The sequence below is a fragment of the Rosa chinensis genome, chromosome 3 (genome assembly GCF_002994745.2).
Source record: "Rosa chinensis cultivar Old Blush chromosome 3, RchiOBHm-V2, whole genome shotgun sequence".
NCBI classification, from domain to species: Eukaryota; Viridiplantae; Streptophyta; class Magnoliopsida; order Rosales; family Rosaceae; genus Rosa; species Rosa chinensis.
In genome coordinates, this window is record NC_037090.1 from 5,079,300 (window position 1) to 5,104,471 (window position 25,172).

The following is a 25,172-nucleotide window of genomic DNA, read 5'->3' on the forward strand; positions in this document are numbered from 1 at the left end:
TGGGTTCGTGTCGAGTCAAAGTATTTGTCATGTCACAAGAGATAAATCCAAACCCAACTTATTTATTAAACGGGTTACCCTTTTCTAACCCGCTTAACTCATTTAACAAATAGGCCGTGTCGTGTTGGACAAAATGACTCATTTAAGGATTAACACTGCGACCCATTTGACTAAAAAAATGAATAAATTGATTAAATTCACTAAAAATTTCATAAGACGAAGAATATAACTAATTATATATAATTCATAAATAATTAAATGCAATAATGATGAAGCAAAATATTTCAAATTGTCCAATTCTATGATCAAATACTCCCAACGTCCAAAATTTCAAGAAGAAATAGCATAATCGGGTTATACGGATTCACTTCGTGTTGGCAGGTTGATCCGCGGCCGATCCGTTTATTAAATGGGTCATAAAGGGTTGACCCGCAACCGACCCGCTTTTTAATCATGCGGGTTCAACTTGCTTTATTTCGTGCGGGTTTTGAGTCGTGTTATCGGGTCGTGTCAGAATTGACAGCCCTAATTAAAATTTCTATCAATCATCGCCATGGATGGAAAGAAAAGTGGAAGAAAGGGGGAAACGACAGATATGACTCCACACCGACTTAAAAATAAATACTTATACAAGATAAAGATAACAAAATATTCAGGTCAATACAAACTTCGAAGAATTACAATGACAGATATGAGTACATTGGACATGCATAATAAAACTAATTAGGAGGGGACGTTTATCAAATTTAAGACTTTAAAGTAGAGATAATGCTTTAATAATAGAGATGTAATATTTAGTTAGCATATTCGGTTAGCTCAATATTTGAAAATTGAAAATTGAAGAACTTCAAAAAATTAACAAATATGGAACTAATTAAGAAAAAGGGTATGAAATGGCAATATAATTATAATCCAATAAAGTTAGGGGCATATCTTGATATCTATATCAAAGCAAACAGTGTCTTGAAATTATTATTAGTTTACTACAATACAAAATCAAAGAAAGACCTGGTTTATTTGTTCATATCATGCCAACCAGAACTCCCTTCCACCACAATTGAAGGAGAATTTTCTGGGTTTTGTCTTCCTCCACTTGAAACAAATCCCATCTTTTCTGTTTCATTTTTCTTTTTTAATTATAATGAGTTAGCTAGTGTTCCTTTAGAGAGAGAGAGAGAGATAGCAGCAAGAACAAGAGCTAGTTGAGTTGGGAAAGAAACAAATTTAGAGCTAGTTATAGTTTGCAAGAAAGACAAACTAGTCAATAAAAATCTCTTTCCCTTTTATCTTTATCTTCCTTATTCATCCCATGTCAACTATCACAGGTAGTGGTGTTAGGAGCTTCTCTTCAGGAAATACTACCAGTGCTGAAGAAGTGCTTCAACAACAGCAACAACAAGAGCTACTAAATCACTTCCATGGCTCCAATTCTCTTGAGGAAATTACAATCAATGGTAATTCTGCAACTGAACAACAGCAACCTCCACCAGCCAAGAAGAAAAGAAACCTACCAGGAACTCCAGGTACAGTTCAAACTACATCTTCATGAGTAATACTAATTTTCTTTCCCTTTTCAAGGTTTTATATTTGGATTTGATGGTCATGTCTCTAACTAATATATCTAAATATCGTTCTTTCAATTACATTGAGTAAGAATGAAAATTTTAAATGGGGAAGATTCAATAGTAAGAATTTTGGGTTAGCTTTTGTATACTACATATGTGTAACTGAGCTTGATAGATTTCAAAAACACCATTAATGGTATGTTTTTATTTCATTAAGATTCCATCTCTTATATTTCATCAATTTTTGTTAATTAATCGTTTCTATCAGTAACTTAAAGCTTCATGCTTATCTATATAAATATGTGTGTGTGTGTGTTGAAATAACTATATATATAATTAGTTCTTTCTAGATAAACTTGAAACACCTTTGATTGAAGAGAGGCGTGGAGAAATGATTTTCTTGCATTTTTCGAAAAAATGTACTGTGTATTATTGATGTGTAACTAGTTGAAAAGGATTCAATTATTGGCTTCTATATTTCAATCATTGTACTTAACTATTGGCTATTTAATTTGACTGGTCTCCGACCCCATATCTTTTATATTTCGTTTTTGAGTATCTGTTTAACTTGAAAAGGAGTTAGATTTTTTCCATACATTCTTTACATTTTAGTTGTTTTTTTTTTGTTGAAGAAAATGTGTACGGTGGGGTGCTTACAAAACGCGATTAAATATCATTCTCCTCAATCTCTGGAGACATTTTTTTCCGGTGTAAATCCTCATCGTGAATGCTGAAATTGGATCTAGCTACCACTTAAATGAATTGTGTATGCATTTTTCAACTTCAAAGTTCAAAATGCTAGTAGATGATCACATTCTGTTTAATTTGGTAATGAATGGATTCAATTGATTACATCATGTTGATGTCAAAATGATATATATACTTCTACATTAATGCAGATCCTAGTGCTGAAGTGATAGCCTTGTCACCAAAGACCCTGATGGCAACAAACCGATTCGTGTGCGAAATTTGCAAGAAAGGGTTCCAAAGGGACCAAAACCTCCAATTGCACCGAAGAGGCCACAACTTGCCATGGAAGCTTAAGCAAAGATCAAGCACCGAAATCCGGAAGCGGGTCTACATCTGCCCCGAACCCTCATGCGTCCACCATGAACCCTCCCGGGCACTGGGAGATCTCACGGGGATCAAGAAGCACTTTTGCCGGAAGCACGGTGAAAAAAAGTGGAAATGTGACAAGTGCTCGAAGAAGTATGCAGTGCAATCGGACTGGAAAGCTCATTCTAAGACCTGTGGTACTAGAGAATACAAATGTGACTGTGGAACCGTCTTCTCCAGGTTTGTGTTAATCATTCTCTAATTTCTATAATTAATTATACAAAATTAGATTACTGGTAAACAACTCTAATACGATTATTGTACGCAGAATAATGCATGCTTGGGATGCATGAGTAGAATTAGAATATCATGTGAATCTTTTAATACGTCAAGTTGATTAATAGCCTGAATAAATAAAAAGAGATGTAAAATTGGTTGATTAATTAAGTATCTTCATTTGTGGCCTGACAGGCTGAAAGTCCTAATTAATCCTACTCATTTAATCAAACAGGATACCCATATACAATACTTGAACCAATTTGGACCCCAATCTACAGATTTCTAGAAGCTTCTTGCACCCAATTGGAGAAGACAAATAAAACAGTCCAAAATAGTAAGAGACAGATTCATTTAAAAAAAAAAAAGGAAGTAAAATGCAATCAGTAATAGAATACAAAGAGACAGATTTCTTGTAATACTTGCCGACTTGATAAGCTCGATCTTGAACAAAAGACTTGTGCTGGTCAAATTAGTTTATAGTACGTATAATAATAAAAAATTAAAGGCATAATTAAATGCTTAGTACCTTTTTATCCATGGCACCTATAGAGATTTTTGTGACTAAATTTTTAACGTTTCTGTATTATATATGTTATGCAGAAGAGATAGCTTTATCACCCACAGAGCTTTCTGTGATGCCATAGCTGAAGAAAACAAGACACCAGTTCAAGGACAAGGAGTACTAATGTCCAACAACATGGGACAACAGAACTTACAACAAGGCGGCCAACTAGTTTCCGGCGGCGAGCTCATGATCCCGGCCTCAATACCGATGAGTAACACCGAAACAGCTGCCACCATCCCATCAACAAGAAGTAGCAATACATCTGATCACTTTGATCATTTCGACACCAAAAATCCTAATTTAACCCTACTGCCCCAAGGAGTACCAGCAAACATGTTGCCATCATCCAGATGCGGCCTGAACAACAATTCATTGTCATCACCAACAAGTAGTGCACTGTTTCATAATCACCACGGGCACCAAGTACTCCCCAGCTCAATCTCCGGCCACTTGTCCGCCACCGAGTTGCTGCAGAAAGCAGCTCAAATGGGTGCAACAATGAGCAGCAATAATTCTAGTGGTATGAGCATGGCACCCTCAACATATGGTGACTTTCCTAGCTACGTGAATAACCAGTTCATGCAGCACAAAGATGGTAACAGTATTCCGGTACAAGAGACCTCCTCGCAGTTTTTTGGTGCTAGTAATGGGAATATGGGAATGTTCAGTGGGCTATTATTTGATCAGAGCAATGGGGTGTTGATGAAGAACATGGAGCAAAGCGTTAATGGCAGGAGTAATAATAATAATAATAACAATACTAGTAATGGTTTCAGCTTGCATGGTAAAAATGTGAGTAGAGGAGGAGATACGATGACCGTGGACTTTCTGGGGATTGGAAGAGGAAGAGGAGGAGGAGGAGGTAATAGATCAGAAACTTTTCATGATCATCAACAAAGACAAGTACTACATGATGAGCATCAGCGACAAAACAAGCAGGAAGATGATGATCAATTAATGGGGTTTGGTTGGAGCTGGAGTTGATGAATGATCGCATTAATTAATATATTTTCAGAAGAATATATGCAAGGTGGTTTGGCTGAATGATACATCAGTTTCAACATGGAGCTAGCAATCGAAAAGCACATGTGAGGAAACTGAGCAAGAGATCGAGTGCTAGTTTTTGTACGGACTAGCTCAGCTAGCTAGTATTAATTTCACTTAATGTGTTGTTTTCTCCTTCTTTATAATTTCATGATCAAACAAAAATTAGCTGTTAAATCTTAATTTTCAAATTTCTCAGGGTGAGTAGTATATATATACTATGATACGTAATTTGTATCATTAGATAAAAAAAAATATGTAGAGAAGCTAGAGTCGATAAAATGTGAACATATATATATATAAGATGATTAATTTCTTGGGTAATCGTACGTAGTCATCATAATTTAATTAATTGCTAGTAATGCACCGGATTCTAACTAAAGATCGATACGCTTAAGAACGAGTGAATGCTTATGATGGATGTCCCCGCGTTGCACTTGTCTTTATGAACTAAAGTAATTGTTGGATCGGAGAGCATACGATTCATTTATTGAACTCATAATTGCTCAAAGGCATCAAAGTTGTGCAACATATATGCAAATAGTATGCTAACATTCATCCAGTTTCTCAGAGTAAAGTAAGTTGTTTTATTGTTACAAACTTAATAGTAATTTAGAGGTCTCTTGAGTCTTGAGTACTAGCTCCCATAAAATTGATATTGTGTGATCATCTTTGTGTTCTCAGATTTCCAAGAATATAAAGAAAAGCTCTTCACTCCAAGACTTTAAGATTCCGAGTGCGAATTGGTGTTATATATATGGTACCATGATGGAAAGTAAAACACAAGAGCGTATATATGGTTCGAAATATGACTCGTAAGCACTAGTACCACTACCACTCGTTTGGATAATAGGCATTGAACTAAAATAAGCGAGTAGTCCTTCACAAAAGGATACAAAATGCCGGCCTTGCCACACTACTTGTACGCATGCAAATACGCTTGCTTCAACCGGAAATGCGTGAAACAATTCTCCGGCAGCCGGAGAGCCGCTTTGCAAGTGTTATCAATCAGGGCAGAGAGGTCTCCGGCGGAGCAGTTTGCACCGCTGGCATCCAGGTTCGGGCGGCGGCTCCTAGTTGGTTTGGGGTCAGCTTCTGTGGTTGCTCTTGGTGCTAACTTTGTAGGGATTACGAGTTTCCTTCTTGGGTTGTCGCCAGAAAGTAGTAGGAATCTGAAGCTGGATGTGCTATATCCTATAGGAGGGTACAGTAGGTGCATTGACACAAATGAGGGATTTGGTCAGTAAAGCTAGTACATTAATATATGATGTTTGACATGCTAATTTTTACTTGGGATACATTAGTATACTGTATACTGAAATTCTTACTTTATTGCTTGATTGTGAACAACAGAGTTCATATACCCAGTAAATTGGGTTGGTGATCAGACATTGTTGTATAGAGCAGCTGAGAAAAGAGAGTTTGAAAGATCACTCGATCCCCCTCCTTTGAACATTAATAGCAAATCCGGTGATGGAATTGGACGGCGTCGAAATGTCAGTGAACCTGTTGTTGCATTTGGACCGCCTGGCACAAGTGGCGAGCTCAATGTTAGTGTCATTGTCTCACCGGTATCTCTTGATTTCAAGTAAGCAAGTGACTAACGTTTTGTGTTTAGAATGAGACGAACATGCAATCAATTTGGCTAATCCATGACGTTTTGTGTGTGTAGAATTGAAGCATTTGGAGGACCAAAAGAAGTGGGAGAAGCTGTGGTTCGGACGATTACAGGAGCTGGCAAACGCCCCGATGTGAAGGGAACTTTGGTAAAATCAAATTTGAGAGAGGACAGCTTAAGAAATGTGAAATACTATGAGCTTGAATTCAGAGTTGAGAGTCCTTTGTTTCATCGTCATAACATTGCTGTCTGTTGCGTTCGTGGTGGACGGTTATTCACTCTGAATGCTCAGGCACCGGAATCGAAATGGCCAGAAGTGAAGTCTGATTTCCAAACGATTGCTGAATCATTTAGTCTCAGCCCTTGATATGAAGAGAGAAAGCATTAGTACTTTGGTCATTCAAATTTGAGTTCGTGTGATCTCTTGGATATTCTGATTTTGTACCTTCTCATTTGCAATTATGGGGGCAATATGACAGTAAACAAAAGAATGGTAAACCAATCGATAATTTAGAGCAGAAATTAATATATAGCTTTTCATTAACTAATGGCACAACTACTACACTGTTGTTTTTGGTGCGAGGCAGTACCCCTACAATCAGACAGCATAAGAATTCACAATATTGCACATTGCACATTTACACGTTGAAAACTCATCAAGGCATCTAGCCATCCCTTTACTAAATTTTCTACCATCTAAGTCGCCGCTACTGTAGACAGTTTCAAGTACATGCTATCTGTCTTCGCTTGGTAATTTTCTCCAAATTCTCAGAAACTGCTGCAATCAAATTTGGATCTTCAAACCCAAGCTCTCCACTGAATCTGCACCAGAAGTATAAAGCAAAAGGCCTCAATACATGCATGACGAAAAGCAAATCGAGGTTGGAGTGGTGAATGGTGCAATTAGATGCATATTCTCTAAATGGAAGTGCTCAACAATATTTTTGCTTCTGTTTTCGATACAGTAAAAAAGGAATAACAATGGGGTTTGAGTAAATAAGAATGGATATAATGACTGGTTTGCTTACTTTGGATCAAGTACCAATTTCTGAATTTCTTTAATAGCTGAACTTGCTGCATAAAGTGATATCTTTCCTACCTGCATCAGAACCCAACCAAATATTGAGAATACCAACAAAACAAAGATTAGGCTACTGGACGGGATTTGAGCACAATAGTTCCACAACTAATAGGAAAAAGTAAAAGAAAAAGAAAGGAAGGCACGGAATACTTCTACGTAAAATTTCCCTTGTCCAACCTCCAACACTTGCTGCTTTGCTTCATGATCATTTGGAAGACAGCGAATTTCTTCAGCCAGTCTTGCAGCGTCACCAAGGCTTTCAGGAGATAAGAAATCAAGACCCAGCTGAACCGTAGACTGAAAAGGAAAGTGCATAAAGATCAAACATAAATTATAATTATTTGTTATAAACTAAACAGCACTAGAAATTCAGGATAGCCATATGAAGACACAAAAGTTAATAATATAACTAAAACAAGGAAAACTATATCGAAATCTTCAATGCAACTCAATTCATTGGATCTGATCTTGTTTTATCTGTACACTAATTCAAATGACGGCAGAAAGGCCCAGCACCACCATAAAGTTTTTAATGAAATATTATGTCAAGTTAATCTGAAAACTTCACATTTCCTTTAAAAATTCTGAGATTTCACTCTTAAGTATTATTTGCTAGGAAGCACTACCTGAAGATTCCTGACTTGAAACGGGCATCCAGCAGGGATGAATACAGCTTGCCCCAAATTCTGTTCAAAGGACCATGGCTCTACCCCTGATAAAGAAAGAAGAAAGTTTATGGTTATTTAAACACTAATGCGCTTTTGACTTCTCAACTATCAAGACAATTTTAACAAATCCAAGACATACAAAAACTTTATTACCCATACATATCGATACAGTATACAGATGCAGGTTTTCAATGGTGAAACACCCACAATTGATCATTTTGACTCTGCTATGAAGCCAACATGATCAATGCAGTTGCGGGCGTCGCAGATTGTTGCCATACAAGAGAACCGGACTAGATTGTTATGAAGTGTAAATTGCAGTATCACTAAAATATAGAAGATTAACTAATTATAAATACAGGTCTAGATGGTCTGGGTGATTAAATTAAACCACACAACAGGGGCTTTACATTTATAAATTCAAGATAAATGGACACTGTCAGGATCTGTGTTCAAATCAGAAACAGTAAACTAAAAGCAGAATTTGGTGGCCACTAATATTTTTGCCAGGGAATGATCTCTCTGTCAAAAAGTCAGAGACCTCTCTTTCTCTCCACCCAAAATGATTAAAAGGAAAATGTCAGTTATCCTTACCAAATTCTTCCTTCAATTTTCTTTTGTGATTTTCATTCAGGAACAGTGTTTCATCATAAAGAGGTCTTGTCACCTGTCCAAAAAGTAGGATCAGCTCTTAGCCTGAATTGCAGCTACTTCAATTCAACTGAGCGAAAGGGATAAATATTCTAGAGATAAACTTACAAAGTTGTTTGTTTCACTCTTCAGCTTCCCAAATTCTTCCCCATGTATTCTTAGATACTCGGTCAGCTTTGGAACATCCTTTCGACGGAAAACATCCCAAAAAACTCCAGGATGAGTCTTTTGAGAGATATCATCACCCTCTTTCTCTGACTGTTCACAACTGATGGTATTCCCTTCAACAGGAGTAGTTTCAATCCCATGATCAGCTGCACTATCAACTTTATCTGTATCCAACCTTGCCTCATATGGATTCTCCTCATTCTGATCAATTGATAGATCAGGGAACGTACTGTCTCCAGTACCCATTTCCAGATCCTCATGAGATTCTTTAACCTCAGATTCCTCGAAGGGTTTTTGCATGTTCTCAGTTTTTGTCTTCTGCCGACCTTTTTGCTTCACCTCACATGCATGCACCAGCAAATATACCTGATACATATAAAAAAAAAAAAAAATTATCTTTTTTTCTTAATATATAAATAAAATGTCCCCTAAACTGAAAACCTGTTTAGAATATAGTAGCATTTGGTCTAGTGGTAAGGCACTTCTCTCCAACATAATGTAGAGTTCCTAAGTTTGAAATCCCCCTCTCATCTATATACCATATTATTGTAATATATTTGAATATGAATGACTGTAAAAAATAGCAATAACTACATCAGACTATCAGTCTATGCATATAGCAAAGCCCAACTATTAACATCAATGACCAAATAACAACAAGAATAGAGAACAACTAACCATGTCACGCATGTTGAAATGAAGATTGGTCACAGAATTGCCTCTATCAAGTTCCTCATGGGTCCCATAAGATATGAAAATCTTAGGTCCCACATCATTTTGCAAAGAATAATGGGGCAATTTTGCAGCAACATTTAAAAGACCAAACTTGGAGTGAATATACTCAAGTAAAGGCAGTTTACTGATAAATTCAGGTCTCTGATACAATAGAAACTCTTCAGAAGCACTGGGAGAGGGCCAGTCTTTTAATTTTAAAATTTTTGGCCGACCATTTTCATAAATTTGTCCCTCAGAGTATCCTTCGATGAAGTGACCAACCTCAATATCAACCTGCCATCATGTCAATCCAGAGGTATAGTTTAGGTGTTGTAAACAGTAAAATATATACCAAATATTGGATTATTTCATTAAAACAAACATTGGTTATAACAGTTGATGTAAAATCAAGAAAGAAAAGCCATAGAAATAGATACAAGACATAGCTGATAGAGCGAACCTCAGACCAGTCATAGCAATCGATAGCCTTCACCTTTCTGTTCTGATCTTTTGATTTTTCATCTGTTGTCTCCCGAATCCCTCTCCATATAACCATGGGATCCCAGCTTGAAACTGATGAGCTATCAAATACCCGCTTTACAATGATGGGCTCACCCCTGAGCCAATGTCTTTTAAAATTGGCAATCCCATCAGATTTAATATCCTGGGATGAAGGACAGTACAAGAAATTGTCACTGTCCTCTCTATGGGCATACTGACAAAGTCTTGGATCATTAACTTCAGTTTTCTCTAGATGGTCAGCATCATTAACCCTACAGCCACTAACCATTTCCTCCACATTCTTGACAAGCTTTGCAACCCAGTTCATCTTAAAGATACGACTTAAACTCAATGTTGAATAACCACAGCCACCATACTCCTTCGGGGGGCAAGGAATACTGCCATCACTGTTCGCTTTCCAGTCAGAGAACTTTTCTGAAAAAATTAGTCTGACTTTCGGCAACTGCTCCAGCACGGTTCCCTTTTCTTGATTTTCATCACCAATCTCCTGTGACACTTCTCCTTTGACAACTTGCATAGATGCTTCTCGAAGATCGAGACAGCAGTTAAGGCACAGATCATAAGCACAATTGGGACAATGCCAATGATAATCAATGATGGGAATCCTACAGAAATTGCTGCATTCAAACACACATACACAAAAAAAAAAAGGTATTTCAGAACAGGAACCAAATATTTGTAAAAGCACAGCTCTCCCAAAATAAACCTGAAATCGCAGGCAAGTCACCAAGAAAACAACCCTAAAGATGGAAACAATATGCTCCTCCGGTTTCAGGAATCTAGATTTTGGATCAGTTTATTTATGACAAACATGACTAAACTCGTGGCCAGGCCCCACTAGAATCTTGACATTTACTGGACCTTAATTAACTTGTTGGATATTAATATCAAATATGCAGGGAAAATTAAAGTACCAGCACATCTGCTCATCTGCATTCAGTTTTGTCCGGGCAAGATCTATATCACTTCCTGCAAAATATGTAATTGTCACTCGGTGTAAGAATAATATATAAAGGTATCGATTTCAAAATGCTACGGAGAGCATCTTACCACGAAGCTTTTTTTCTAGTTCTACTTCAAAGCACTGTTCTTGATGGATTTGCTTAACCACAGGGAGCACAGAAGACAGCAGACAATGGAGATATTGCAACTTGTCTAGAGCGGGAATCTCTCTGATCCTTACCTGCAGCACAGAAATGTCGGAATAATTCATCCACCAACAAGCTGATCGCAACAATACAGCCATAAGTTTTGCCAAATTGTTTTAAACTCAATGATCCAACTAGTAGCAGACCACTCTGTCCATATTATGAATTACCTTTACTAAATTGTCTCTACGAAGGCACACTTTGCAATTACAGGTACCACAACATGCAGGACAAGAGCTCTGAATATCTTCCAATGGGGTGTTCGAATACCTGATAGATAAAGCATAAGTACACAATATGGACAGGAAATGTAATCACGAGCGTTTTTTCCAAGAGACTCAACCTCACCATGTACGAATACAACTATCACAGTATCCTCGTCTATCACATCTGTGGCACCAGATGACTGTGTCGTCCTTCCTCCGGCACTGATGACAAGTTTGACCACCAGCCTCTTGAGAGGATTCTGAGCTTCCATCAGAGGATTCCTGCAAGAAGTATGTTTGCCTCAGTATCAGAAAACATAGTGAGTAATGGTCACCCAATTCCAAATTGTTATTTTCTTAATGTACAGCTTCATTTTAATGACAAATACACTACAGACACAGATTGAAATACATCATTCACATAGATTAAATGGTATGCTTCAGTCTCGACTTTTGAGTCCTTATGTTCAATAATCCGGTATGTTGAGGAATTATAAACCCATGGAAGGATTGAGATTAAATAAACCCTAAAAAGCTCCTTGTCATACACTAGTATGACAGTTCACTACAATAGCAAAAAAAGACGGCAGCATCACAATAGTATTAATAGTACTAAAAGAAACAGCTAATACAATGCAAGTCAACATACCGAAACTGTCATAGCATTAGCATCAAAACTTTGTGGCCTATTCATGGATGAGTCCAAGGCAGAAACAGGTGGTGTCTTATAAGAACTCCAATCTTCCTCATACTCGTCCGATTCTCTCTCGTCATTTGGAGGATTATGCCTAGACACGCTCCTCATAGGTGGTGGATCAGGTGAATAACGAAACTGGTTTCTTGATATCTTGGTGAACTTTTTCCCTGGGGACGGACGAGAAAACTCCTCTGATTTGATACTTGCCAGTGGCACGTCAAAATCATCACTCTTACTCTCCAAGTAAACATCACTTTCCCCTAACGATTTTCTCTTGGCTTTTTTCATATTAGCACGCATTGCAGAATTAGCTGCCCTCTTCTTTGCCTGGATATAGTGCTTTTCACATACTGTTTTATCTGGCATAGACATGGCCGTGCACCTCCACTGTTTCCCATCTGATCTCTTGCATCGCATATCATCAGGAATACCGACATTATCCTCGCCATTACCAGGGGTTGAACGTAGGTGATCCATTGCAGTGAACTCCTAACAGTTCTATGGTAGCAAGACCTACCAGTAAACAAGCCCTTTAAAACTTAATGAATGTAATCAAGAAGGCCGCAATGCCATCAAAAACTGCCCAACGCACCAAGGAGTTTGAAGCCTATAAATCAACAAATAACAGATATAATTACATTGCACTATTGCAAACCAAGCTGTCTATTAAAAAATCCTATCTTCTTCACCTTTAATTATTCTTAGCAAAAAAATTAACCCACGAAACTTCTAAAACATACATACACTCCATGAATTCAAACACACATTTTGCACTGTCAATGAAATCGTCAGTTTATCACCAATAACTTTGCCACAGTACAGCAATTAATAACCGAATAAGAAAAAAATCACACTCTCTCCTTTTTCTCATGGTCACTTTTTGATAAATTGAACAAGCTCAATTAAAAAAATTTGAACATGAAAACTTGATATACGATTCCTAGGCACGAACCATCTTTGGTAAAGAAGTAAACTTAGACAAATTGTTAAGTTTTGGCCTGAACGATACTGAACCTATGAAACTGAGTAATTGCTTAGTTGAGCGGAAGAATTCTCCGGAGCTCAAATTGCAGCAATCAGATCAGTAGAACGAGAATTTCATGCATAAAGAACATATCTTTACGGAGAATTACACACCTAAAATTGCGAATATTGAAAGAGTACCTGAAACTAGGGTTTGGTGGAGTAGACGAACGCAGTGAAGACGAGAGAGCCAGCATTTATATTGAAATTCAAAGGAGGAAGAGAGTGAGTCGCAGTCTGGGCATTAATAGTTGAGAGCCAATTAGGAGATTACAGAGATGGCCTGAAAAGACCTCTCTTCTTCTTCTTCTTCGAAGCTCTCTCTCTCTCTCTCTCTCTCTCTGCGCCTGTTTTTGTTTTATTCACTTTTATCTTGTTCCGGCTATTTTCCGACATCTGTGAAAGTTTAACCAGAAACTCTGGGATTTTTTTTTTTTTTTTTTTTTAAGCTCCAAGTCTGTTACTTCGTGTCAAACTGATTTTTTTTCCGTTGGCAGAAAGTCGTGCACGGCACCACTATATGAAATTCACTTCTTTTTTATTTTTCTTTTCGTTTTCCAATTTACACTAATTTCCCACTGCCCAATTTTGAGTCAAGTTACTCCCACTTACTCCACTAACAGCATCTCCAAGTATCATTCTTAGTTATTGAGTTATGCTCCAGCATAATACCTAAATTCTAAGTTAAATTTAGGTTTTAGTTAAATTTTCTCTCATCTTACCTAAATATAGCTAGAGAATTTAATTTAGCAAAAGTTCAATTTAACTTTTGTAACTTTTGTTTAGGTATTCTGCTGGAGTATAATTTTAGCCTAAACTTAGCTAAATATTAAATTTATGGGTTATTATCACAAATGGTACCTGAACTATACCTCAATCTTATCGATGGTACCTGAACTTCAATTTTGATCACAACCAGTACCCGAACTTTTCGATTTCATTTTAAATGGTACCTAGAGCCACCTCCGATCACTATTCCGACTAAAAACGGCATGACAGGCGATCATAGTGATGATTTTTGATGATTTTGAGGGTTGCGAACATATATAGTGATGATTTTTTTGTAATAGACTTGCCTTGAACTTGTTTTTTCTATTGTTGTCTTTTTAGATTTGGCTTTTTTTGCTGGAATAGTGATCGAATGTGGCCTTAGGTACCATTTAAAATGAAATCGAAAAGTTCAGGTACTAGTTGTGATCAAAATTGAAGTTCAGGTACCATCGATAAAATAGAGGATAAGTTCATGTACCATTTGTGATAATAACCCTAAATTTATTTTGAAATAAGTAGTCTGTTTGAGATGCCCGAATAAAATTTTACTCCCATCTACCCAATTTAAACACAAGTGACATTTTTACCCCCAACCTAATTAATAACTACAAACTCCTCTCTCTCTCTCTCACACACACACGCTTCCTCTCTTTCATCGACGGCAGAGATGACACCGCTGCTAGAAGTTATCGCCGGAGCCTCGGAATCCGATTTTGGAGCGGATCGATTAGGAGTCGACGGCTGCCTTGTCAGGTTCTATTCTGGCGCGTCAATATGGAAGAAGTTGAGGTGGCTGACGATTGGAAGTCGCCAAGTTTGGTTCGACTTGGTTTTGGTTCAAGTCCAATCTCTTGCCGGAATGGAGTTTGGGTCGAACGTCAACAACGTCTGAAGAATTTAGGTCCTTGACGTCACCGTCTGAAGATGGTTCACGATCTGGTCTGATACATCAACGAGATTTGGATAATAGTACTCATCGTCTGGGTTCTCGGGTCTGAGTTGGACCTTTTTGATGTTTTGCACATCTGGGTGCGAGAGAATGAAGAACTTGTTCACTAGCTAGAGATAAGATTGTCGAGTTCCTTCTTGACCTTCCATGGTGAATCAGTAGCTGTGACTCACTGAGTTAAGCAGTCTCCAAGTAAAAGCTTTCTTTCTGTGCTTTTCTTTATTGAGGTAGCTAGGAGGCACTGAAAAGTCTGAAATAGATTATGTATATGACTCTGTTTGTTTCTTTATGAACCAATGATTAGTTTCATGTTTGTATCTTCAAGTTTGAGATTTGAATTTTGTTTCAAGTTGTTTTTCCCTTAAGTTGATGATCAGAATAGCTGGATTAGCTAATTATTGGGAGGCAATAATCATTTTATTGGGGCAATACACTTATTCTTAGGGGCAATAATCATATTATTAGGGGCTACTGTGGGGCAATAATCATATTATTAGGGAACTATCATATTCTCCTGTGACCTATGAGATCTCCGACGAGTTTTTTGAGAACTATCGGCGACTTGTGACTGGATTCGGGCTACCGGCGACTGGAGTCCTGCGACTAGCGATCGAACTCCGGCTACGGTGACCGCAGTCATGCGACTGGTGATTGGAGTCCCGCGACCAGTGACCGGACTCCTTCGGCTAGTGACCGAAATCCGGTGAGCATTGACGGGACTCCGGTCAAGTCTCCGTTGACTTCTCTCTAAGTGACCATGGGAGGGAGGGTGAAATTGTCTCAATAAATACACAATAACAAAAAAAAAAACTTAATTGGGTATTAGGGCAAAAAATACTCTATTTGTTGGGTAAGTGAAAAATCTTATAAAATGTTTGGGTAAGTGGGGTTAATGAAGCTCAATTTGGGTAAATAATTTTCCCTAAATTTAATTCCAAACTGTTAATATTTCTTTGGATCCCCAATCAAGCACATCCGAACTTGTTTGATGATAATCAAATGAATTGAAACAAAAAAACAAAATTTTTGTATGTGACAGATTATTTTTTGTCGTATTTTTTAGAGGATTTCCGACTTATAAGTTACAATAAAATAGTTTTTTTTTAGAGAGAAAGAACATTCATTAAATCACCAAAACCATACATTTGGCGGGGGGGGGGGGGGGACATAGACCAAAACCCCATGAGCCGATAGGGGCTCAACTATAACCGCAATACGCCAATTTCCAAGACTACTTAGACCAAATTTACCCGAGTTTCTCAATAAACTCTTGTAATCAACAACATAAGAGACTACGTCCTCTTCAACATCGTGTCTCAAAAAAGCCAAGACCGCGTGCAAAGATCGCATGTCAGCATATTGACACCAAGAATAAACCGAACATAAACCTAATCATCCCCGGGTATGACACAATAACCATGACACCACAAAATAACCCAACCCAGCTCAAGTGAGTGGGGACTTATTAACCCTAACAAAAAAACCTTAACAAAACCTAAAACCCTAATAAAGAAAACGAACCAGCCGCATCCCTCTCCTTCCTTTCCCCAAAGCTCCGACACCAGCCTAAGAGCAAACATAAGAAAGCCAAGAATTGCCCAGTTGATCTTCTCATCTCTAAGCCACCACCCCCCTCCACTCACCCAACCATTAACCCTTTGCCATAGGCCTGACTACCACCAACATACCACTGTCCCCATCCATGGTCAACTAGCCATCGACACTGATCACCGCTCCACCAGCCATAGCCACCACACATCAAAATCAGAGAAGCCCAACCTTTGAATCCTTGTCTCCCCGCCCACCTTCGTGCTCCATGAACCGCCGCCGTCACCATCTGGAAGCAAAAGAGATGTCGCACGACAACACGCCCAAAGCAACTACATCCCCGCCCGACTGCAGCCACCATACTTCTACTAGGCAGAGCCGTCATCGGCGTTGGAGTGCCGCTGGACAAGGAAAATCACCGCACGAAGAAACCCAAGTTTTGACTCTGACTTTTTTGGAGCAAAACCTAATTAGGTTAATGAAACTATAGCGCTTTAGTACACGATAAAATTGTTATATTTGATAGTTATTCAAGCAAGTCTTGCTAGATAGTAGATACATCTTTATGAAGATTGAATTGAAACATGTTTTAAATTATAGGTTTCATTTCACTCTATATGATAGCTAAATAAAAATTACTATCACGAAGACCGGAGAGCACAACCTGCTACAAATAAAATCATCCTAACTAGTGACGGATCAAATGAAGGTTCGAGGGTCGATAAATGAAATAACTCACGAGCTACAACAGATTGGTATAGCATTTGATGTTGTACAAGTTCAGATATTTTATACTATTACATCTTCATCATAAAAATATATTTTTTTTAAAATCATTTTGGTTCAACACATCATGTGAAGCGACATTATGAGTTCACCAAGATATGTACCTTATCAATCTTCCGGTCGAATTACCGTTTTTTTGTAGTTGTCCAGTTTCAAAGTATGTACATAATTACTCTCTTTTTTGTCTTTAAAGAGTAAATTAATGTATAATTTCGCTCATTCCGAATAAAATTAAAACAAAGATTAATGGTTAGACCCAAACCGAATCTGTGTTCAAATACTGTAAAGTACAAACCTGAAAATCCAATAAAATAAAAAAATTACCAGAAAATTAGATCTGAAGAAACCCAAAAGAGAAAAAAAGAAAGAAAAAAGAATGACTTCCAGATCGCAAGCTTATAAATAAAACCAGCCAGACCCTTAAACAATTTGTTGGTCACTCGCACTTTACCCAAATCCCAAGCCAAACACCCTCCCTTTTTCTATTATTATTAATTCAAACTCAAAAAAAAAAAAAATCCCAAATTTAATTTTTGGGAATTTTACAAACACGTTTCTCTTTCTCTCTTCCAGAACTGAGAAAGACAGAGAGAGAGAGAGAGAGAGAGAGGGAGAGAAGAAATGGCTAGCATGGCTCGGGCGAGCTCGGGGCTTCAGTATCCTGAGCGGTTCTACGCGGCGGCCTCCTACGCCGGCTTCGACGGATCTCCTCGCTCCTCTTCTAAAGCCGTTCGCGCCAAATTCAACTCCGAGTCCGCTCTCATCCTCTACGCTCTCTACCAGCAGGTACTACTCCTCGATCTCATTCCCCTCGCTTCTTTTCTTCGTATTTCGTTCTGCTCCGAATGTCGATCTCAATCACAATTCATATTTTTTTCGATCGCATTTGCATTAGAAATGTCGGTACTGACTGTAATGCCATCCTAATTATGTTGAATTTGGCTTACGACTTGGTGTTGTGGTGGTTTTGACTTGTGCGGTGGATTAGTTTTAAGTTTTGATGCGCAAATATGATTTGATTATTTTGTGCTTAGTACTGTGTGTGATTTTAGGTAGATCTGGAATTTTGAAATGCAGATTGTCATATCTTGATGTTGATCTGAAATTTAGTTTGAATTCTGCTCATAAATAGTTCTATATGAATTAGGATTTGCTTGTCGGTTCGGTGTGGCTTATTGTTTATACAAATGCAATGGCAGGCTACTGTAGGACCGTGTAACACACCAGAACCGAGTGCTTGGAATGCAGTTGAGAAAAGCAAATGGAGCAGGTATGCTTACATAAGACGCTCTATTTCAACTCGGTCATGCCAAACAACATGTTTGTGAATCTACTTTGATTGAAATTCCCTTGTTTCATGGACTTGGTGATTAGTAGTTACTGTTTAGATGGTTGAAGTTATCAGGGAATAGCTTAGGGTATTTGGTCATTAAGTCTGGGAACAAGAGGGTATATATGTATAGATAATCAAATACTGTAGTTTGTATAGTGATCTGTGGAATTTTGGACCATATGTAGTGCTGGATTTGGGAGGACAGTGTGTAAGATGATTATCCGTGATACAGACATAGAGAAAATGTCTGGTAAACCTGATATTCCTTGGCAAGTTCATATCATTGGCAAAAGGGAACAGATGTATTTTTTGGTAAATTATTTTGCTCAGACCTAGACTTGACCATCAGAAAGCAGCTACAGATAAATTAAATGTTGTAACTATTTCAGTACCAAAGTTTGTAGTCTCATTTTTCTGCTCAGACCTAGGCTTGATCAACAGAAAATATACAAGAGATGGGGTAAATTTTGTAACTATTTCAGTACCAAAATTTTTATAGTCTTGTTACAGTTTAGGAATCCCCCTTGAACTGAGAAGATCAACACCCGGAAGTTTCCAAATGGAGGCCTTATATAAGGTTTGCCAACTAATATGATTTCACTTCCATGAGAAGTTCAAAATACAATATTTCTAATTATGAAACATTATTTATTAAAAGAAAAAAAAATTGTTATTGCTTATTTCTGACCCGCACCCTCCAACTCTCTCTCTCTCTCTCTCTCTCTCTCTCTCTCTCTGTCCCGTATCACATTGTTTTTGAGTTGTTCCTTAGGGACCTCTCTTTTGGTGAATATCAATTATAATACATTACACTTCTGTACATATGTTAGTAAAAGACTGCTGCAATAAGCTTATAGCCTAGTTGGAGATTGTGTTCCACTATTTACTTTTATAATAGTGCATTGTATGCTTAATTTGCAGCTGGAAGAAGCTTGCGGACATGGCCTCCACTGAAGCAATGCGTCTTTTTGTGAAGATATTGGAGGTCTGTGTAATAGGACTCAGATCTATTTACATTTTGTGGGGTTACATCTTAGGTGATCGAACCCCTGACCTATTCTAATCCTATTAGTCTATTACCCACCCTTCATCACCACTTGGGCTAAACCCAAGGGCTTTAGAGTTTTCAGATCTTTATTTTTTCTTAATGTCAGCAAGAGCTTTAACTAATATATCTTGATCTGCTTTTGAGTAGGAAGAAGATCCAGGTTGGTATTCAAGAGCATCAAACTCTGTTTCTGAGCCTGTGGTAGATGTACAAATGAATGTGAGTAATATGAAAGTTTTATACAATATCGTCTTTTCTTTCCCAGTATATTGCCAACTGGTAGTAGTAATAGGCTTGAGATATACCATATGTGCGCCTCATTCTCATTCTTCTGTATGTATGTTTTTTCGGTTGTTGCAGCAAAATTCAAAAGTTGGGCCAGTTGTTGAGAATGGGAACCCTTATCCAGAGACAAAGACAATCTCTGCTGAAAATGGGAGCATACAGGAAGCACAGGATAAAGATGTTGTCTCCGAAGGCATTGGTTCTGTTGGTGTTTACGATCAGTGGATTGCACCTCCAGTGTCTGGCCAACGTCCGAAAGCCCGATATGAGGTATTAGGACGTCAACTCATCATTTCTTGATTTTGTCCATTTCTCCACCACCTGGTTTTGAACACAAGGTTCTCAACTTTCAGCATGGAGCAGCAGTTATACAAGACAAGATGTATATATATGGTGGAAACCACAATGGTCGTTACCTAAATGATCTCCATGTAAGCAGCTTATATTCACTTGCCACCATACATATCTGCAACCACATAGTAGTCTAAATAAGAGAGCTGGAGTATATTCTAGTGGTCTTTTGGGGTATCTGTTTTCTACAATTCTTGTAAATACTGATATTAGATGGTAGATTACAGCTTGGATACAGGGGTGTCACCCTGTAGAATTTTTTATATATTATATTTCACTCATGAAGAAAAGTGACTTATGGATGTTCAAGTGTATCTAATTATTCTAAGATGTATATTCACTTTTTGTTGAAGGTCTATATTCAAACTTAATGTTCTCTATACACATTTGTATATACAGTGTCCCATTGTCACTGATTTGAATTACAATTTAGGTTTTCGATTTAAGGAGTTGGACTTGGTCAAAGATTGAGGCCAAAGTTGGGGCTGAATCACACGACTCGCCGTCTCCAGTAACAATAAGCCCCTGTGCTGGTCATTCCTTGGTTAGTATAGACAATTTTTTATTTTTCTCAATGAATTTCAGAAACAAAGTTCTATCATAAATGCATAAACTTTTGCACAATATAAATCTCTTTCTACTGGATTTTCTTGCAACAACTCTAAATACCAATGGTGACATTGTGCAATCATTTCTTTGTTTCTGTAGATACCATGGGGCAATAAACTTATCTCAATTGCTGGACATACAAAGGATCCTACTGAGTCTATTCAAGGTATGAATTATTATGTTGGTGTCCTATGATTTTGCTGGTTTAACTTTTCTTAACTAGTTTTGAATAAAACCTTTGACTAGCTTCATTCTAAGATTTCTAAGCTGTGTCCTTCTTACTATTGAATCAGTGCTTTCCCAGTAGTAAGATAAAGATCTTCATGCTGATTCAACTTCATTTCGCATCTTTTACATTGACTCATTTTTTTCATACTTCTTTTGTTTTTTGTTTTAAATAATTTATTCTTATCATGTGTTTCCTCCTGTTTTACAGTAAAGGCATTCGATCTACACACTTCTACTTGGTCGTTCTTAAAGACTTATGGGAAACCACCGGTATTTATCAGTTTTCTTGATTCTTATGTATTCCTATGGACCTAGGTATGAACTAGCACAAGTGTGTTTCTGGATTTTTTTTTCAAAACAAGTCCTTTTCTTTTTCGTTTGCAGACATCACGCGGAGGTCAATCCGTCACCCTTATTGGAGGTAGCTTGGTGATTTTTGGTGGACAGGATGCGAAGAGAACTTTGTTAAATGATCTCCACATTCTTGACCTAGAAACAATGACATGGGATGAGATTGATGCTGTGTAAGACATAACTGCCAACTTCATAAGCATGTGCAATGCATATATTTGGCATAATTACGAAGACAATTTTCCGTTTCAGTTATAAATTTTAGCATGAGTTCCATTTTTTTTTTTGGAGGGGGTGTTGGTTATATAAACATATATAGTCAAGTTAATGATATCTTCTCAGAATATGTATACTCTAGTTAATTATATATGAGATGGAGTTAGCCTTGCAAAAGCTCTTAATTTTTGGGTGGTGATTCATTATATATTTGAGCTTTTTATTTCTTAAAGCTGAATTTTGACAATTTATGTGTAATGCACTTTGAGGTTAATATTTTTTCATTGTCATTCTTTCAGAGGGGTGTCCCCTTCTCCAAGGTCTGATCATGCTGCTGCTGTTCATGCTGACCGCTACCTCCTTATCTTTGGTGGGGGTTCCCATGCAACTTGCTTCAATGATCTGCATGTCCTTGATTTGCAAACTGTAAGATAACCTGTTTTATTCTAAAACTTGTCTTTTCTTGTTGTTTGACAAAATCATAATTCATGCCTTTCCTACATTTGGACCTTGTAGATGGAGTGGTCACGACCCACACAACAAGGCGAGATACCAACTCCACGGGCTGGACATGCAGGTGTGCCAGTTGGGGAAAATTGGTTCATTGTTGGTGGTGGTGACAATAAGAGTGGTATGTATACAACTCTACTTCGTACCTGGTTGGTATTGGACGTGATAGGTGTTGGTAGATTTTCTTCTTACTTGAAATCCACTTTCCACATGGGTTAGGTACTTAACTCTTCATTTTGTGTTTTTGCAGGGGTATCAGAAACCGTTGTCCTAAACATGTCTACACTAGTTTGGTCTGTTGTAACTACTGTTGAAGGGCGTATTCCTGTTGCTAGTGAGGTATCTATTTGTGGGAGTCACTCCACATTTTTCAATTTTAAATGACTTATTATATTAATGCTATGTTGATCATTTTGCGCCCTCTTGCTAATATCTTTGCCTACACGAGGGATTTGATGCCATGTCTTTGTGGTAAATGTGATTATTTGATTTATTTCACTACCAGCAGTGATGTAATGGAACTGCCATCTGATTGCATTCTTCTGTAGGGATTAAGTTTGGTCGTAGGTTCTTACAATGGTGAAGATGTGCTTTTATCTTTTGGAGGATACAATGGACGTTACAATAATGAGGTGAGGAGCAATTTTCAAAATAATTTTGGCTTCTTCTGCTCTTGTTTCATTTTCCTCCTAAATTTTGATTCTTCCTGTTAGGTTAACGTTCTCAAACCAAGCCACAAGTCAAGCTTGCAATCAAAAATGGAAACTTCTGTCCCGGACAGTGTTTCTGCCGTGCATAATGCCACTACTGCTACCAGAGATGTGGAGTCCGAGTATGGAGCTGGACAAGAAGGAAAAATTAGGGAAATAGTTATGGACAACGTTGACACAGAGGCAATGGTAAGCACACAAAAGCTTGGAGAGAGTTAGCCTTTGTTTTTATTCGTAAGAAAGCAATTTTAAGAAACTTAACCATTTGGTGTGCAATATTAATTCCATCAGATGGTATGCACAACCATGCATTTATGCTGTTGGTTAGTCAGTGCTTATTGAGTTCAATCAGGTTCAGTCTTTCACAAAAATGACAAATATCATCTAGATCCCATTGGATGTCAGAACTATTTGCATATATGGTATACTTGGTCAGGGAAACTAGTCCCCCCTCCCTCCCTTCCCTTGTCTCCTATAGGTTTGATATTGTAAAATCATTGCGGAGAGCCACTGTTCACTAAAACTTGCTTTTCACCCTCATGTTGTCAGCTAGATGTTGATTATCTTGCCAAAATTGTACATGGGTACTACTTTCTTACTCACCCAGTAATTCCCAGAGTAGAAAAATTTGCTTGTGTTAATCTGTTTCCCTGTTTTTATATCCATTTTTATTTGGCCATTGTACTGTGCTTTTCATGTTGTTAGTTATTGCTCAATCATCTAGACTCTCCTGCAGAAATTCAGAGGCAAGAATTTCAATGAGCATCTTCTAGCAACACTCAAAGGAGATAAAGAGGAATTAGAATCATCACTCAGTAAGGAGAAGGCGCAATCTCTCCAATTAAAACAAGAGTTATCAGAAGCAGAGACTCGTAACACTGACCTATACAAGGTGGGTATACTTTTATTTTATTTTAGCTTAGAGCAACTTTAGGTGTTTACAAGGAACAAAAAGTTCTTTAAGGTTGTGTCTGGTGTTAAATTCATGCCAAAGATATGACAAGTTGGAAGTATCTTCACTTATCTACCTTTTGGAAGTATTTTGCTAGGGCACGGATAATTCTTGCATGTTTTTCCTCTATGAATTGCCATTGATCTTATTGCTCTTATATAGGAGCTTCAATCTGTACGGGGACAACTTGCATCTGAGCAGTCCAGATGCTTCAAACTTGAGGTATGGCATCATGTTTTAACTGATTTTTCACCTTATGGGTCACAATATGGACAAGTATCACTTGATTATCAGTCCAACTTGATGTTCCCACCAAACAAGATTTCTTACAACTCATGTTCATTTACTGCTAATAACTGTTTGAACCTTTAAACCTACAGGTTGAACTAGCAGAACTACGACAGAAGCTCCAAACAATGGAGGCATTGCAGAAGGAACTTGAACTCCTCCAGCGGCAAAAAGCTGCATCTGAACAAGCTGCTCTGAATGCTAAAAAGCAGGGCTCAGGAGGCGTCTGGGGCTGGCTTGCCGGAACACCTGGCAGTGAAAAATCTGATGATGCCTAATTATCTGTCAAAGCCAAACTGGATAGGGTTGTTAGATTTGGTTCTCTTTCACTTATTTTTGCTCACATATATTTGTTCTACTTAACCAAGGTCTTTGTTCTTGTGATAGAAAAATAAGACATGAGGTTCTTATTGGCGATAGCGAACCCCCTTTTTGGGGTTTTTGCATGAATACATGTACTGCCATTTCAGTTATGTAGTTTCATGTGTGTCGGTGCTGTATTCTTTTGGGTCACCAATTTTTGTTGAAGATTGTATTCAAATTTCAAAGTGAACGTATTGAGTGAAGTATAGATCACATTTATACTGTGTTGCCTTTTGAGAATATGAGAGTGACCCCCATTTTGTTATTACTCGAGTCTTTTTTGGTTAATTTGAATATTTCATTATGTGTTCGTTGTGTCAATGGTGCCTACTTGACGAAAGGGAACGAACTTTAACTTTAATTACCTATTCAAAGCATCTTATTTAGGAAGAAACATTCTAAAGCGAGGTTAAGTGTAATGTAACTAGTCTAATTGACAGCAACTATACAATGCAGCAATAAGAGGGATGCGTTATTGTTACTGTAACCATCGGAGACAAAAAAAAAACGTCCTTAATTTGAAGCACGTACAAAAAGTTTACTGATATCGAACATGTAATTGCAATGAAAGTGATTAGCAAGTAAATTGTGTAGCTCAACTCTAATGCAGCAGATGGTATGGACTACTTGTTATCTCTCTATTTGACGCATTGTTTTTTATGAAATTTGTATGGGCGGTCATACCATTGGTAACTTTTACCAATCCCGATTTACATCCGGTGTTTAATCAGATGCATTTTTGCATCGAGTTAGGTCTTTATAAGGTTTATATTTTGATGCTTAGTTTGCATCTTGGATTGTTTTCTTAAATTTTATTTGGATATAGTTTTTACATCTATCAATTGTAATCGTTATTATTTTGAATTGAA

The 25,172-nt window shown here is 37.7% G+C and overlaps 4 protein-coding genes across 6 annotated transcripts; 3 read left to right on the top strand and 1 right to left on the bottom strand.

Annotated features, from left to right (window-relative positions):
* Window positions 1-993: 993 nt before the first annotated feature.
* Window positions 994-4,686, top strand: LOC112193060 (zinc finger protein GAI-ASSOCIATED FACTOR 1). Its single transcript, XM_024333082.2, has 3 exons — window positions 994-1,523; window positions 2,465-2,861; window positions 3,501-4,686. Exons 1-3 carry the CDS (start codon window positions 1,310-1,312, stop codon window positions 4,447-4,449), a joined length of 1,560 nt encoding a protein of 519 aa, XP_024188850.1. The 5' UTR covers window positions 994-1,309; the 3' UTR covers window positions 4,450-4,686.
* A 619-nt stretch (window positions 4,687-5,305) lies between these two features.
* LOC112192159 (psbP domain-containing protein 7, chloroplastic) lies at window positions 5,306-6,501 on the top strand. Its single transcript, XM_024331743.2, has 3 exons — window positions 5,306-5,748; window positions 5,863-6,097; window positions 6,182-6,501. The coding sequence occupies exons 1-3, from the start codon at window positions 5,409-5,411 to the stop codon at window positions 6,492-6,494; spliced, it is 888 nt and encodes a 295-aa protein (XP_024187511.1). The 5' UTR covers window positions 5,306-5,408; the 3' UTR covers window positions 6,495-6,501.
* Window positions 6,502-6,638: 137 nt separating this feature from the next.
* Window positions 6,639-13,392, bottom strand: LOC112192158 (lysine-specific demethylase JMJ25). 3 transcript variants are annotated; one of them, XM_024331741.2, is made up of 14 exons: window positions 13,147-13,392; window positions 11,935-12,499; window positions 11,428-11,567; window positions 11,250-11,349; window positions 10,982-11,114; window positions 10,846-10,900; window positions 9,870-10,548; window positions 9,374-9,703; window positions 8,636-9,061; window positions 8,471-8,543; window positions 7,835-7,920; window positions 7,359-7,505; window positions 7,156-7,226; window positions 6,639-6,949 (listed from the first exon to the last, which is right to left on the bottom strand). In XM_024331741.2, exons 2-14 carry the CDS (start codon window positions 12,457-12,459, stop codon window positions 6,850-6,852), a joined length of 2,865 nt encoding a protein of 954 aa, XP_024187509.1. In that variant the 5' UTR covers window positions 12,460-12,499; window positions 13,147-13,392; the 3' UTR covers window positions 6,639-6,849. The 3 variants fall into 3 exon arrangements, with proteins under 3 accessions (XP_024187509.1, XP_024187510.1, XP_024187508.1); XM_024331742.2 differs by having other exon boundaries at window positions 7,386-7,505; window positions 11,935-12,589; XM_024331740.2 differs by having other exon boundaries at window positions 11,935-12,589.
* A 4,190-nt stretch (window positions 13,393-17,582) lies between these two features.
* On the top strand, window positions 17,583-24,545 carry LOC112193534 (acyl-CoA-binding domain-containing protein 4). The gene is made up of 18 exons (XM_024333716.2): window positions 17,583-17,845; window positions 18,259-18,329; window positions 19,314-19,377; window positions 19,588-19,659; window positions 19,801-19,995; window positions 20,079-20,156; window positions 20,510-20,620; window positions 20,785-20,851; window positions 21,122-21,183; window positions 21,298-21,437; window positions 21,780-21,906; window positions 21,997-22,111; window positions 22,241-22,329; window positions 22,539-22,622; window positions 22,704-22,889; window positions 23,437-23,592; window positions 23,815-23,874; window positions 24,033-24,545. The coding sequence occupies exons 1-18, from the start codon at window positions 17,681-17,683 to the stop codon at window positions 24,216-24,218; spliced, it is 2,028 nt and encodes a 675-aa protein (XP_024189484.1). The 5' UTR covers window positions 17,583-17,680; the 3' UTR covers window positions 24,219-24,545.
* Window positions 24,546-25,172: the final 627 nt, after the last annotated feature.